Source organism: Hypomesus transpacificus, chromosome 17 (genome assembly GCF_021917145.1).
Source record: "Hypomesus transpacificus isolate Combined female chromosome 17, fHypTra1, whole genome shotgun sequence".
Lineage (NCBI taxonomy): Eukaryota > Metazoa > Chordata > Actinopteri > Osmeriformes > Osmeridae > Hypomesus > Hypomesus transpacificus.
This window is the reverse complement of record NC_061076.1, coordinates 15,954,112-15,969,236: the sequence shown is the minus strand read 5'-3', so window position 1 is coordinate 15,969,236 and position 15,125 is coordinate 15,954,112. Positions and strand designations below refer to the sequence as shown.

Sequence of the window (15,125 nt, the reverse complement as noted above, 5' to 3'; positions counted from 1 at the left end):
CCAGTAACACCTTGTCACACATTCATTGTAAAACAATTATTAAATTAAGGTGTTTTATTGAACTATTTAATTTGATTGAATTTGTCATTGATTAATTTCATGAAAAGGAATGCAGTAACAAAATGAAGTCTTTTATTTAGGTTTCCTGTCTAACCCTCGTCGACTCCCGTAAACCACATGAACACTTTAAGACGCCAGATGAACTGGGAAAGTCGAATAGCCTATGTACTCTTTAAATGTTGTTTTGTTTTCGGTTGGGCCAAGTCATCTTTTCTAACAGTGTTCCTCTCCTGCAGGCTCGCAGAGGCCCTGTGAGTGCTGTTTCTCAATATGGAAACTCTTTCCTAACACTTCCTCCCCACATGTCCTGCAGAGAAAGAGACTGCCTCTGCAAGGCACACACACACACACACACATCCAGTCAAACGCACACACACATCCAGTCAAACGCACACACACACACATCCAGTCGAACGCACACACACACACATCCAGTCAAACGCACACACACACACACACACATCCAGTCAAACGCACACACACACACACACACATCCAGTCAAACGCACACACACACACACATCCAGTCAAACGCACACACACATCCAGTCAAACGCACACACACACACATCCAGTCGAACGCACACACACACACATCCAGTCAAACGCACACACACACACACACACATCCAGTCAAACGCACACACACACACACACACATCCAGTCAAACGCACACACACATCCAGTCAAACGCACACACACACACATCCAGTCGAACGCACACACACACACATCCAGTCAAACGCGCATCCAGTCGAACGCACACACACACACACACACACACACACACAGTCAAAGCTCGGCTGTGCGTCATTCTACCACAGCAGGCTTGGCCTTCAGCTCCACTCCACTTCCTGTCTGACCCTCGTCGACTCCAGTAAACAAGCGCCTCTCTTTACCAGACAGGAGATGAACCCTTTAGACTCCAGATTCGCTCGAAGAATTGGTATGCTAGTCACAAAGTCAAATATCGACTTGTTTTGTATGCATTCTAGACGGTTCCTCTGCTGTTCTGCGGCTGTTCGGTCCTGTGCAAACTAGCTTTAAGTTGCTTCTGCATTTAGTTACTCCCAAAGTTAGCGCAGAATCCATTATGAGTCTGGAAACACTGTCTCCTGTCATGTCCTCTCGCTCGCTGCTCTCTCTGTCAGGGCTGGTCCTCACAAACTCTGTTTCATTCTACTTTCTGAGGAAAGGGGGGACTTTCTTTCCAAACTGAAGAGTCAGCTGGAAGCCATAACACCTGCATTTGAAATTACCGGATCTCTCCGCAGAGGTTGGCTGTTGTGCTAGAATAGAGCAAACAGACAGCGTTCGCAGTGACGGGCTCTGGATACGACAGCTTTAGGAGAAACAGGGTGGGGGATTCCAGATTTCTGAGAGGGCTGAGAATGACAAACTACTTCAGCAAAAAAAAACACTCCAATCGTTTTCTTAAACGTCCAGTTTTTCTTCCAAATGAGAGAATTTGGAAAACAAATGAGAGACTGTGTGTGGAGAGGTGTTGATATGGACTGAACGAGGAACGAGGAGCTTAAAGGGCAAGTGCTGCGGCCGTTCACACGACCAACTTCATCTAGAAAGAGGACTACCACACTCTGCATAGCAGGAAAAGAGCGACGGGGGGGGGGGGGGGGGGTATGGATATGAAATCCCATTTAGAAATAACAGGTTGTGTGGAGAAAAAGCTATTGTAAATAGGATTGGGCCATGTGTGAGAGTGACCGTGATGCGATGAGGTCCAGTGGTGCTTCTGTGTGCGTCTGAGAGCAGAGAAACAGACAGCTGCAGGATTGAGTCATCACGCAGCAGGGACATGCACAAGGGTTTGAGAGAGACAGTGCGAGACAGGGGTCGAGTGAGAGCGAGTGAGCTAGAGAAATAGACAGAGAGAGAGACAGTGAGAGAGAGAGACAGAGAGATAGGGAGAGAGAAATAGACAGAGAGAGAGACTGAGAAATAGAGAGAGACAGAGAAAGAGAGAGAAAGAGAGAGAGACAAATACAGCTACTGAATCAAAGAGAACAAAACAAGCATTGAGAGGGCAGACAGAGAGACAGAGAGAAAAAAGAAAGACAGACAGTTCCAGAGACGACCAAGGTTTGTTTCCCTTCTGCACACTGGATCAACACGACTGCCTGGGAGGGTGGGTGGAGGGAGTGGGTCACAAAGTGCTCCCATTTATTATGACTGAACCTAACGACGAACCGGGGAGTCACGCGTCATGCTAACTAGCGGCGTCCTTCGTCTCCCGCACGGGGAGCAGACGCCTCTGTCCTCCGTTGGTCCAGCTACGACGAGAACCAGGCTGTAGCCTCTCTGAGGACCGCGGGTGACGTCTAGACACGTCTAGACACGTGAGCAGTGACAGCGAGTCTGGACGGGAGTGCCGGAGTCCCACGGATCCAGGAGACACGTTCATCGCCCTCGTCATCAGCAGCCCCCTTCACGCCCGGCGGGAACCGTCTGAGGGGTGTGTTTGTTTCGGCGGCTGGGGCAGGGCGGGTCGGGGGCTTGCGGCGGGGCAGGTAACCGCCTGGCGGGCGGGGGTTGCAAGAGGGAGGGTTTCCAGGGTCAGTCTTTAGCAGCGTGATAGGTCAGACTGACAGCTGAGCCTGCAGGCACTACGGTATCTCTCTCCTTCGATGTCAGACACAACACGGACACCCACACACACACCCACACAGATACACACACACACACAGATCCACACACACACACACACAGATCCACACACACCAGTATAGGAGCTCCCTTGCCTGTCCATGGACGTGGTCCAACTACTCTTGTACACGTTTGTGTGCGTTGCTCTTATTGGATAGTTTGAGCTATAATCTCATCAGATATCTCACCACATGCTTGAGGGTCTAAAACCAAGGTTGACAACCATCACGGAATTGTCCCGCTAAATAGGAATCGTCCCGCAAAATACTGAATCGTCCTGTGATTGGAAAAAAAAAAAAATATTTCTTGAACTTGTACAGCACGCGCTTTGTTCCATATCTGTCCGAATTAATTCAGAGCAGAACTATGGAAGAGAAACGTGCTTTGTAACGTGCTTATTATTTAGTTATTCAGATTTCAGGGAAGTGGCCAACCCTATTTAGTAAGAAGACTAGGGATTGGCTAAGAGTTGAAACGCTGAACATGGAGTGTATTGTTGAAAAAGAAAATAAAGAAATAAACACTGTCGTCAGTTGGATGTAAAGGTTCCTGTTCCAGCTGATATCAGATCTCGTCACGACAAAAAGGAGGATCCAGCCCCTAACATACTGCACCCCCTGCAGCATCTTACTGTAATGGATGCAACAGCAACACTTCCTCCTCCTCCTCTCGCTCAGCCGGCCAGACAGACACGAGGAACCCCGCTGGTTATCGTAACGTAGCATCACCTTGAGGAGCGGGCTACGTGCTAACAGGAAGCACATGCCAGCTCATCACCCCACCAATCATCCTGTTTATCCCTCCGACGGTCCCTCTCTCCGCACGCGTAGCTGTCGCTCTCGACGACTGTCATCAATCACGGTGACGTGATGATAAGTGGATATTGAGCTGGTGGCCGTGCTATAACCGACTGTCTGGCCCTCTTCCGAATGTTTAACGCTGTATCTGTCGAGAGTTATAGGGTTGACTGGCTGACTGACTGGTTGTGTATGTGTGTGTGTCTGTGATCGACTGTGTATGTGACTGACTGTGTGTGTGTGTGACAGACTGAGTGTGTGTGACTGACTGTGTGTGTGACTGTGTGATTGACTGCGACAGACTGTGTGTGTGACTGTGTGATTGACTGTGACTGACTGTGTGTTTCCCTAATGGCCTTCCAGCACACAGTGGGAGGACCTCCCACAGCTTTTGCAGCGGTGCGATTAAGAACACACCCACTCAGCTCGCTGTCACAGCCTGCTCATGTTCCTCATTCCCCAACGCAGCCCCTCCTCCCATAGGTCACGTCCACAGCAGTCTTCTCGCTCCGTAAATCAGATGAGTTGTGGCGCTTCTGGAATCACACGCTGATTTCATATCAACCAATCACACACAGCAGCCTGTTCCTGGTGTTCGCCGGATGCCGAGAATGATGAGGTGAGGGTTTCGGGTTTTATCTGAGGAATGGTTCTACCTCGGAGAGTCGACTGTAGATCAAGAGGCTACACCCCCCCCCCCCCCCCATCCCCCCCCCCCCCTGTGTGGGGCTTTGGATCAAATCTAAATCAACAAAGTGACTGTAATGTTATCATTCGTGACCGAGAAGTTAGAGCTGCCGCGAGTGGAACCAGCGTCTCCGCAGTCACCCAGAGGTCACTGTGAGGTGAGAGGCCGGGAGTGCGCCATCGCTTCATCAACGCCACGCCTCGCAGGGGGCAGCAGCGTCCAACCAGAGCCACCGAGCTCAGGGAGTCGGGGAGGGGGGAGAAGAACAAAAAAAAAAAAGCATCGACTCCCTCTGAGGGAGATGGCAGGCAGGAGGGCAGATCATCCATCATGGCCGCTCAGGACCAGGAATAGCCCGCTTCTCAGCGTGCTCAGAGCAGGCCGAGGGAGGGAAGGGGGGCTCCTGCCGCCAGGGGGAAGGCAGCTCTCCCTACCCCGGTGGCTCCAGAGTGTGGAGGAGATCGACAGAGCAGGAGGCTTTTTTGTTTTGTTACGCTGTTCTGGTTTATAGAGAGGTTGAAGTCATGGAATACGCTCATTTGTTCCACAGCCTCCACACACACACACACCCCTTCCCCCCAAACGCCCTTCTCCGTCTCTCACCAGATATTACGAGGTGTTATTTCAAAGGCGTTCCGAGAGATGGAGGTTCGGAGGGATAACAAGGATAATTAGGTTTGTTAACGAGAGCTCAGGCTATCGCACGTTAGCCTAGCGCACAAACACACTGCATCTGAAGAGAGAGAGAGAGAGGCTCGCTCTCTGGGGACAGTTCCACATTAAATACATCAGAGTCACGTACAAGCTGGCTCCATGACTGTCTGCCTGCGCTGGGCCCAATGAAGAGGCATCCTTTCCTCTGGAGGAAGGAGACCAGCAGGGTTGTCCTCCGTGGTGCCGCGAGGGTGCTCTCTCCCTGCCTTGTATTCGCTTCCTGGGTGCCCTGAGACGGGTTTACCCCTCAAACGGAAGCGCCCATCTGCAGGAGACAACCGCGTGCCGGAGGGTTTACAAAATGTCCGCATTCCCGGAGGGAAACGGTGACGACGACGAGGGCTCGTTTTTTCAAAGCAGAACACAACAGATGCACACAGACTGACAGACACACATACACACACAGATGGGGAGACAAAGTCAATTGATTCAGAGGTAAGCTGGGTGAGAAACACACACACACACACCAAAGGGCTCTTCCTGTTCAGGTTGGAAGAAAGAATGGACAGGTTTTTTAATAATCCTTCACTCCGGGAAAGACAGATTTAGGTGGAGAGAGAGAGACACAGAGAGTGTGTGTGTGTGTGAGAGAGAGAGAGACACAGAGAGTGTGTGTGTGTGAGAGAGAGAGAGAGAGAGAGAGAGAGAGAGAGAGAGAGAGAGAGAGAGAGAGAGAGAGAGAGAGAGAGACACACAGAGAGTGTGTGTGAGAGAGAGAGAGAGAGAGAGAGAGAGGAGAGAGAGAGAGAGAGAGAGAGAGAGAAGAGAGAGAGAGGAGAGAGAGAGAGAGAGAGAGAGAGAGAGAGAGAGAGAGAGAAAAGGGGTAGGGGGGATATTCAGGCATGTGCCTGGTATTGTTCTCCTTCCGCTCTTGAATATTCACCCAGCCAGGCCCAGACTTGAAGAATCCAGACCTGGCGACACAGCAAGCCTCCATCTTACCTACACTGTAGCTAGCTACAGCACAGTTAGACCTGCTGTTCTGCAAATACAATACAATTAAAAAAATATAAAATGACATATTTCTAGAACATTAGTTTAAATCCCACCTGTATCATATGCTTTCTCTCTCTCTTGTGGAGGAGTTACAGCCTGACTAGACCAGCTATCTGAGGCTGGATTCACAACGTTTTCTTGCCGGAGCACCAATCAGGTGAGGCCTCAGAAGACAGGAAGTGGACACGGTCCAGTAACATTACAGGGGGTGGAGCTAAGGAGGGGTGTCCAGCCAACCCCTGACACACACACACCCTCTCTAACACACACACACACACTCTCTAACACACACACACACACACACACACACACACTGAAGCCTCGGGCCTGGCTGTAAACAAGGCAGAGTGTTTCAGACTATAAAAAGCCAGTGGAATGCTACTGGATGTGTTGTTCTCCACATCAGCAATGGAAGGCTGATAAGGATCAACAAGCAGCAGACAGGCTGCTGGGCACAGGGTATGTACAGGGCTGTGTGTGTGTATGGGGGAGAGTGTGTGTGTGTATGGGGGAGAGTGTGTGTGAATGGGGGAGAGTGTGTGTGTGTATGGGGGAGAGTGTGTTTGTGTATGGGGGAGAGTGTGTGTGTCTATGGGGGAGAGTGTTTGTGTGTATGCGGGAGAGTGTGTGTGTGTATGGGGGAGAGTGTGTGGGTGTGTATGGGGGAGAGTGTGTGTGTGTGTATGGGGGAGAGTGTGTGTGTGTGTGTATGGGGGAGAGTGTGTGTGTGTGTGTATGGGGGATAGTGTTGGTGCGTGAGTGCATGTGTGAGTGAGCGAGTGCGTGTGTGTGGGTGGGTGAGAGGAGTGTGGGTGCGTACGTGTGAATGTGCGTGCGAGCGAGCGTGTGAGTGCGTATACCTGTGTGTGTGAGAGATGGAGAGAGTGAAAGGAAGGAAGGAAGGAAAGATGAAGATGCCCAGATGATGTGGGGATGTTCCCCTCCCTCCCCCCAGCCTGGAGTACTGCCCTTAAACACTCAGCTGGTGGAAGATTAACAGCCTCCTGACCCACACTCCTATATATACCCTGTAGTCTAGGGCGGAGCCTTAATCTGGTTAACGTGTATCGCACCGCAGGGCCAAGCCAGACCAGAGAACGTTCTATGGGCTGTCTGTGCTCTGAGGGTGACGTCGATGAGAAGTGGTCATCAGTGTAGCATCTTTGGCCTGGGTCAGGTAGAGGAAAGAAGTATTAGTGAACTAGTAAGAAATGAGGTGTGTTTGATTCGACTCCACTCAGGGAGCACTCGTTGCACTTGGCACTGTGTGATATAGGCCATTCCTAATGTGCACCCCCCCCCCCCCCCCCTCTCTCTCTCTCTCTCCCTCCCTCTCTCTCACTCAAAGCACTTCCTCTGTTTGGGTGGGTAAGAAGCTCCGCCCAAGTCTGTCTGGAATCAGGAAGCACTTAATAACAGGGTCACACACACACACCTGTCTGACACCCTGTTGAGCTGCACAGGCACGCACACACACGCACACAAACACGCACACACATACAGTACTTGTGGGTAGTAATAGTGGAGTTAGGTTATCAGGCTCAGCAGCGACAGCTTACTGGTCAGGCTGCAGTATGGATGAATTGGTTGCAGACATGTAGGACTAAGAAGGCGAGAGGGAGAGAGAGACACAGAGAGAGTGAGAGAGAGGGAGAGGGAGAGGGAGAGAGGGAGGGAGGGATAACGAGAAGCGAGGAGCCAACTGAGGAGAGAGGGGAAGGGATACAAAGGTTACAACAACTGTTTATACAGTTATATCAATGAAATAAAAAAAAGAACAAAAGATAAACACACTACAGAAAAAATCCCTTGACCACAGCCAGACCACCAGCTACGCTCCCAAGACACAACACACCCCTCAAGGTTCCTCTGCCCACCTCCGGAACCTTCCCCAAGGTCAGAAGGGGGGGGGGGGGGGGTGCAGTGACCTTGAAGTGGAGGGTCACAAACAGGAAGGGGCCTGTGTGCGCCAAAGACGTAAACAGATAACATAACGGAGCACAGCCAACCTGACACTAGAACCCAACCAGGGACGTGGGACAAGGGACCAGGGTTAGGAACCAGGGACCAAGAACCAGGGACCAGGATTAAGAACCAGGGACCAGGTTTTGGGACCAGGATTAGGAACCAGGGTTGGGAACCAGGGACATGGGACCAGGGACCAGGTTTAGGAACCAGGGACCAGGGTTAGGGACCAGGGGAGCCAGTGTAGCTCAGCAGAGTGTCGACAGGACTAGTTATACGTGTTGCTGAGGAAACCCCTGCAGTCTGCAGCAATAGACAGGCTCTGAAGCTAGCTAGCCTAGCATGCTTCTGTAGCTAGCTAGCCTAGCAGGCAACCGTCCCTGTCTCTGGCTTGAACGAGAAGCAAAAAGGAGGACAGTCTTTCTGCAAGACCTGAGAGCTTTTCTCCAGCTAGTCTGTTGCTCGGTTAAATGGCTTAGTAGGTCACAGAGGAACTCTACGTGACACCTATATGCTAACAGAACACCCTGTGGCTGTACAGCAGCTTTGAAGCAAATTGGTTGTATAACAACATTCTGTTAGTCACACCTTCTGTGTGCTTGAGTTCCAGACTGTGACATACAATGCTGCTATTGTAGACAAAAGCCGCCAAACAACTGTCCTGCTGGAGGTTTCGACAGCGACTCAAGGCTCCACCCAGCCTGGGTTTGAGAGAGAGAGAGAGACAGAGAGAGGAGAGAGAAAGAGAGAGAGAGAGACTGCTAAAAGTGACAGCTCTGTCATAATATTTCTTAGAAGACTGAACTGCTCTACGAGGGGAATAAGGGCCGGAGAGGTTTAGGATGGCTGACTGCACAGACTGCCACACACACACACACTGCTACACACACACACACACACACACACATGCTCACACACACACATGCTCATACACACACACACAAACCGGGGCAGGCGCGCAAGCACACACAAATACACATGCAGACAGGTTCACACATACGCACACACACAGTTAAAACAAGCATCCCAGCCCTAGAGGACAAAACCAATCGTCCTGTGGACCAATCACAGCCAAGACCTGTCACTACAGCTCGGGAGAGGGCTGATCACTGATCTCCCTCTATAGACAGACCATGTGACAGGATGTGGTCATAAGATGACAGGCTGATCTTTCTCAGGGCGGCTTATTACACCTCTCTCTCTCTTTCCCTCTCTCTTTCCATCTTAACTGGTGGTCAGCTGGCAGATGTTGACACGAAGATATATTTTAAGTCAAAAGTCTTTTGTAAACTCCATCTCTCTTTGTTTCTCTCTCTCTCACGCTTCCTCTGTCTGTCTCCCTCTCTCTCCCTCGCTTGCTCTGTGTTTCACAGGAAGACGATGGCAGGCAGGAGGAGGTGTCTCTGACCAAGGCAGAGAGGGATTTCACAACCTGTCAGTCATACGCGCAGCAACCCGCCCACACAGTCAGCCTGAAATGGCTCTACAGAAACCACAGGTGCCGTTCGACGCCCGCAGTGTTTTGAAACTCTGCTTAATCTGTCACGAGGACACAGGTCTTTTATTACAGGGAATACAGTTTCCCTGAACACTGAAACTACCAAGAAAGGATGTTTACCTTGTTGTGTAGCCACACTAAAAGCCTTTGATTAGCGTGTTTTGTCACATCACATAACTTGTTCAAAGCAAACGGGAATTCTCTTCTATTTCGCGGAAAACCTCAGGTGCTATGTAACCTTGACTCACCGTGATTGGTCCAGTGCTGAAGCAGATCTTCCTATTGGCTGGCGGAGGCTCCTCCTCCGGGGGAAGTCCCGGCATCTCGGAGGAGCTGGACTCGGGCTCGTAGGCTTCCTCTTCCTGCTCCTCATCCTCGTCCAGCTGGCTCCCTCCAGAGTCTTCCCCGATGCCGCTGTACGCACTGACGTCCACCAGGTCTCCCTCCGAGTAATCCTCCTTCCGAGACTCCTCCTCCCCGCCGTCTTCGTCCCGCCCCTCCAGCTCAGACCCCGCCTCTGGCTCCTCCCCCGCTGCCCTGTCTCCGCCCTCTCCGTTCTCCCGGGAGGCGTGGACATCAGCCTGGACCAGCCGGCTCCCTGCCTCGGGGCCCGCCGAGTCCCGCTGCTCCCCAGGTTTGGACTCCCTGTCTGGGTCGCTTCCCGTACTCGAGCCCCTGGCTTCAGTTCCGGCCTCCCGCTCAGCATCGCCGGAGGAGGCGGTGGAGGTTCTGTCCCCGGGTCGAGGGCCGCCAGAGGTCCCGTCTTCGTGTCGGGGGGCTGCCCTGTTCCTCCGCGGGGACCCCTCCTGGTCTGAGGCCTGGTGGCCCCCCTCTTCCTGACCTCCGGGGGGAGGCACGCGCACTTTCTGGGCCGAGTCGTTGGAGTCGAGGCCTGAGGGCTTGGCCGGAGTGGGGCTCTCCCCACGGGGCAGGGGCGAAGTGGAGGAAGGCCGGTGGAGGTGGTTCCTCAGGTCGCCCTTCTCGAACACGGCGCTCAGCTGGCTCACCGTGGGGCTGACTGCCTCCCCTCCGCCGCTCCCGACCGCGTCCAGCCGGTCCAGGGCCTCGGTGCTGCCATTGAAGCGCACCACCACGTCCAAGCGGCCATCCTGGAAGCCCGACGCACGCTCCTTCTTCAGGAGGATGCGGTTGGTGGCCGCCTGCTTCTCCTGCAGCGTGCGCTGCTCGAAGATCTTCCGGGTCTCCTGCAGCTTGGAGTAGCCCGCCGAGCTGCGGCCCGCCGCCCCGCCCTCGCCGGCCTTGGGGTCGAAGCGGTTGACGCGCTCCGACACGGTGGCGCCCAGTTTGAGCAGGGCGCTGTGGTCCACGTTCTCGTTCAGGCTGCTGGCCCGGGGGAGCGACAGCTTGACGGTCTGCTCGGCGCCCGCCTTCGAGGGGTCGTCGTCGTCGTCGCCCGGCGACTGCATCTGCATGAACATGTTTTTGATGCGGTGCACGTTGGAGCCGTAGCGACGCCCGCGGCCCGGGGGCCGGGGCAGCGGCGGAGGCTTGCCGTCCTTGCCGTTGCCGCCGTTGGCCGCGCTGTTAAGGGCGTCTGTGGCTTGCTTCAGTGCCTGCAGCCCGGCCTCGTACGCGTTCCGGTGGGGGGACGGGCTCCGCAGGGTCGCCCCGGCGCCGCCGTTGTTGCCCCCCGCGGTCGGGGCTTCCGTCTTCATCATGGTTGATCAAGCGCACCTCGGAGTGGGACTGACCGAGAGCAATGACAGCATACTGAAGCTCCGCCGGGACTACCTCGTCTCCTACAGAGACAAAACAAACGCACCCTTAACGCTAAAATCAACGTGAGGTCTGTTAGGAGGATGGACAAAGAAAGTGCTGGAAGAAAGATAGAAAGAGAGAGAGTTGCTGCATAGAGAGGAAAGGAATGTTGATGATAAGGCAGGAGAGGAGGGAGAAGTGAATATGAGCACAGCTGGTTGAAAGATGGTTAGCATACAGGAGAGGGAATATGAGATAATCACTCGTGACCGCCGGCGGACGAGAATAGGGAAGAGCAGAGAAAACCGCAACTGTAATCTATAAACTGTGGCAAAAGAAGGCAGTTGAAGGACAGAGAACAAAAGATACACTGAGCCTAATGAATAGGTGTCAATCGGTTAGATATTAGCAGAGAATCAACTCTGACACGGTATAATTATTTTGTGCCTCATCCTCTTTCCACTCATTAGAGGGTAATATGTATACTGTTTTTCTCTGCCTCCTTCCTTGACAACGTTTCAGGTCTTCCTCATCAGCGTAAGCTGCTGCTAAATGGAAAGACGCCACAGGGTCTTAAAGCTAACTGTATTAGCTACAATAATCCCCATTCATGCTATCAGAAGCAAGAGACTGATTGAGGTACACAAGCCTTGAAAATCAACAAGCTATATTCTGCTGAGAGCGCCAAACCTTGTGATGGAGTCCACCGCCCATCGTCGTACACATCGTGTAAGACGAACAAAACTAAGACCACAATCATGTAAATATCCGACACAATGCCTCCATTCTCCCCCCTGCACTGTGCTAGTTTCCTGGTTTTGAATGTGAACCCTAAACTCATAAGGCTGCTCATTGTATAAGAAACCCAACAGGGTAGTTATTGTGTACTAGAGGCTATAGTATATTACATTCATTATGCGCCTGTTTTCCCAAGAGGAGTTTAGGTATAGGCCTGGATCACAGAACACTTGTCAGCGGAAATCAAATTAATGGTCAGATCAGAATGGTTTACTGTGTGCACCTCGTTTTTGTCGAAGTGTGGCATTTTTATGAAAAGGAAAATACGCCCATCATACAGCCATAATCTATTGTTTAGAGCCCTATTTTTGAGCACAACATTTACCTTCCAATGCAAACAGGTATGGAATGAAATTCGGATTCAGATCTGAAGTTATAAGCTTGTACCGCCACACACAGACTTTAGAAGGCTACCAGACTACTGTTAATTTGTCTGACATAACGTAGTATGACAGACAGGACCCTGATAGAGCAAGATGACATTATTGCAGCAATGTGGAAAAAAAAAAATGTGTATTAAATCAGGTGGCTACATTATAACGGTTCGTCAATGAAATGCGTGCACGACAGCTGATAGGCTTTGTTGTGACGCGGATAGCCTAGTGGCAGACTATCCAGCTACCAGGTCGGTTTACAGTTTAACGCCAAAGTCTTGCATTATTTATTGTCAACGACGTTAAAAACGTTTGAACAGTCTTTCTTTCACGAACATATTGTTTAAAACGTTTAAATGACGTTAGCGGAACATTAGGACCCTGCGGAAATGGGCCTCTAGATCACCTCGCTTCCCTGATGTCTAGCTACGGGTTCTTCCTGCATCTCTTTCTCCTGCAGTATGAATAACATTCGCACACAAAGACCAGACGAACAAAAGCATTTTTCACAGTTTGGTTACCATGTGTCCTACCTTATTCCCAGTGTTTCCTAAATCCTTGCTCCTTTATAATTCGTGTATTTGACAATCCATTGTGTCCACGTTCCGTTTTTTCGCTCCCTTACTCCCCCTGCGAGCGTAGCGCATTGACGACTGCCCTCTCTCTCTCTCTTCCTCTCTCTTCCTCTCTCTACCCCCTCCTCTCCATCCTCCCTCCCTCATCACCAACAAGCATATGGCCCAAGTACCGTTAACCCTTAATGTAACGCAATGATAATTCAATGTTTAATTGAGATAATGGTTAATGGACCTATTATTTTGCCTATACATGTTACTTCAAGCTATTTATTTAATAGGTTTAGCATAGGCTTACCAACAGTTTATAGAAAGTTACATTATCTTGACTTACTGGTCAGTTGTTGCTGCTCAATGTAAACGTTGCTGTCATTTAGTTGATCATTCGTTTGCCTTCAAGCATGGGCGCATATCTAGTCAATATGTCTTATGTTAAGTCATGTCTATGCTATTGAACTTAAAAAATGTGGACACCGGATCTTAATTAGCCTAGACTAGAGAAAACAATAAAACTCGACATTAGTGTAAGTATGAGACATCAATATTGATAATTGTTTCTGGAATAAAAGTGAGCTATTTACGTGCCATTATTGACAGCGCATTCAACTGGACCATTATGCGAGCAGGTCAAATCTATCTATTAGCGCCATCGTGAGGAGAATCTGTGAACCTACAAAAGTGATGCTTTCCTAATGGGTTAACGAAAAAACTTACTGAGAAAAGGTATGATATCCTTCTGAGCCTACAAAACGTTATTTTTAGATTACAATAAATCATTATAGCCAATCCCTCGTGTTTATGTAGGCTCTAGTCATATTTAAATTACTCTACACATTGATTGGTTAGTTTGATACCTTATTATTCAGATATTCACATTTACGCATCAAAATGTGTTTCTCTTGGCCGTGGCCTTATTCACTGAACAAGTAAATAAAGACAAATTCAGAAGGCATCAATGTAACAAATAACTTTGATTTTCACCCAATAAACATAGTTCTTTGTAGCCCACTCCGTATTTGGTGACCGAATCAAAGACCGTTTATGAACTATAGGGTTTGAACATATTTTACTAATCAAACCCCGTAGATCACTATTAGTCCATGTGTGAGTGTGAACAGGCACTGGGCATGTTCTGCAGGCCCACAATTTCAGTCGAGTCTCACATCGTCTCTCTTCCTCCAGTGTCCACCCACACACACACACACACACACACACACGGATAACAACTGATTCACTGTGGTTATGATCAAACACACACTTTTGCAATTACCCAGACTTGTGCTGGGGTGTGAAGACAGTGGTGGACGATTTTATTCCCATGGGTCAAAAATGTCTAGTCTGGACTCTCATCACACTTCATTAACCATTAAACTGAAGGACACACATCCTATTCAACTTTCAGTCGGTTTAACATCGCACTTCCGCAAGAACTCAATTAAACGTAACCTTAGCTACGCAGACCAATATCCCGTTAACTACACAACCTCAAGAGCATTCATTATTAGTTTAAGTCTTATTAACGTCTACGTGAAAGAACAATATCTGATCAAATCAGACCAACAACTAGATCGTGATAACATCACTAACAGTCCCCAACACATTCAATCAAAAACAGTACGCATGTAATACAACAATCATCAAAACAAAAAAACTACATTGCACAAACACAATCAAAAGACATGACCATCAGGCTACGTAACAGTCCCAAAACCCGTATGCTAATCAGTAGGCCTACACACTGTCAGCCAATAGCGCGCGACCTTCTCAACCGTTCGTTACAATATCTAATTCAAAGTGAGAACATTAGCCTATCCTTAACCTTACATTATGGGAGTCAAGCAATATTTTTTATATATATTGCTTCCTATTTTGAATTTTAACACGAAATTATTTATACGGACAAATGTCCGGAAGTACGCAGATTTCCTTCAGATCAACTTTTGTTGCAATTAAAATCCACTTCAAACTCAAACCACAAGATGGTGGTATGCACTTTCAAATGTTTAGAAGGACACGACCTCCGCTGTCGACTTTCACAAACTCTAAATCCTTTCAATAGCATTTCAGAAAAACAAATAGGCAACAACGCGCGTGTGTGCGTGTGATGTGATGTGATCTTTTCTCAAAACATATTGTAAAATATTAGGCTATAGATAAACCCAACAGGCTGGATTACCCAGATTAGGTCAATCAGGATTTACCAAATAGTTACAGTTTATAGGGAAAGTATACATTTTGAATACTCAGCTATACCCATATGAAACACTGTATTTTAA

At 49.7% G+C, this 15,125-nt stretch overlaps 2 protein-coding genes across 2 annotated transcripts in view; both read right to left on the bottom strand.

Moving 5' to 3' along the window:
- LOC124479583 overlaps positions 1 to 15,125 on the bottom strand; it is a 272,624-nt gene that overhangs the window by 15,817 nt on the left and 241,682 nt on the right.
- On the bottom strand, positions 9,551 to 12,945 carry LOC124479628 (neurabin-2-like). Its single transcript, XM_047038456.1, has 2 exons — positions 12,808 to 12,945; positions 9,551 to 11,143 (listed from the first exon to the last, which is right to left on the bottom strand). The coding sequence occupies exon 2, from the start codon at positions 11,060 to 11,062 to the stop codon at positions 9,566 to 9,568; it is 1,497 nt and encodes a 498-aa protein (XP_046894412.1). The 5' UTR covers positions 11,063 to 11,143; positions 12,808 to 12,945; the 3' UTR covers positions 9,551 to 9,565.

Coding starts and splice junctions, on each gene's coding strand:
- LOC124479628 (XM_047038456.1), bottom strand. CDS start 11,062: ATGATGAAGACGGAAGCCCCGACCGCGGGGGGCAACAACGGCGGCGCC.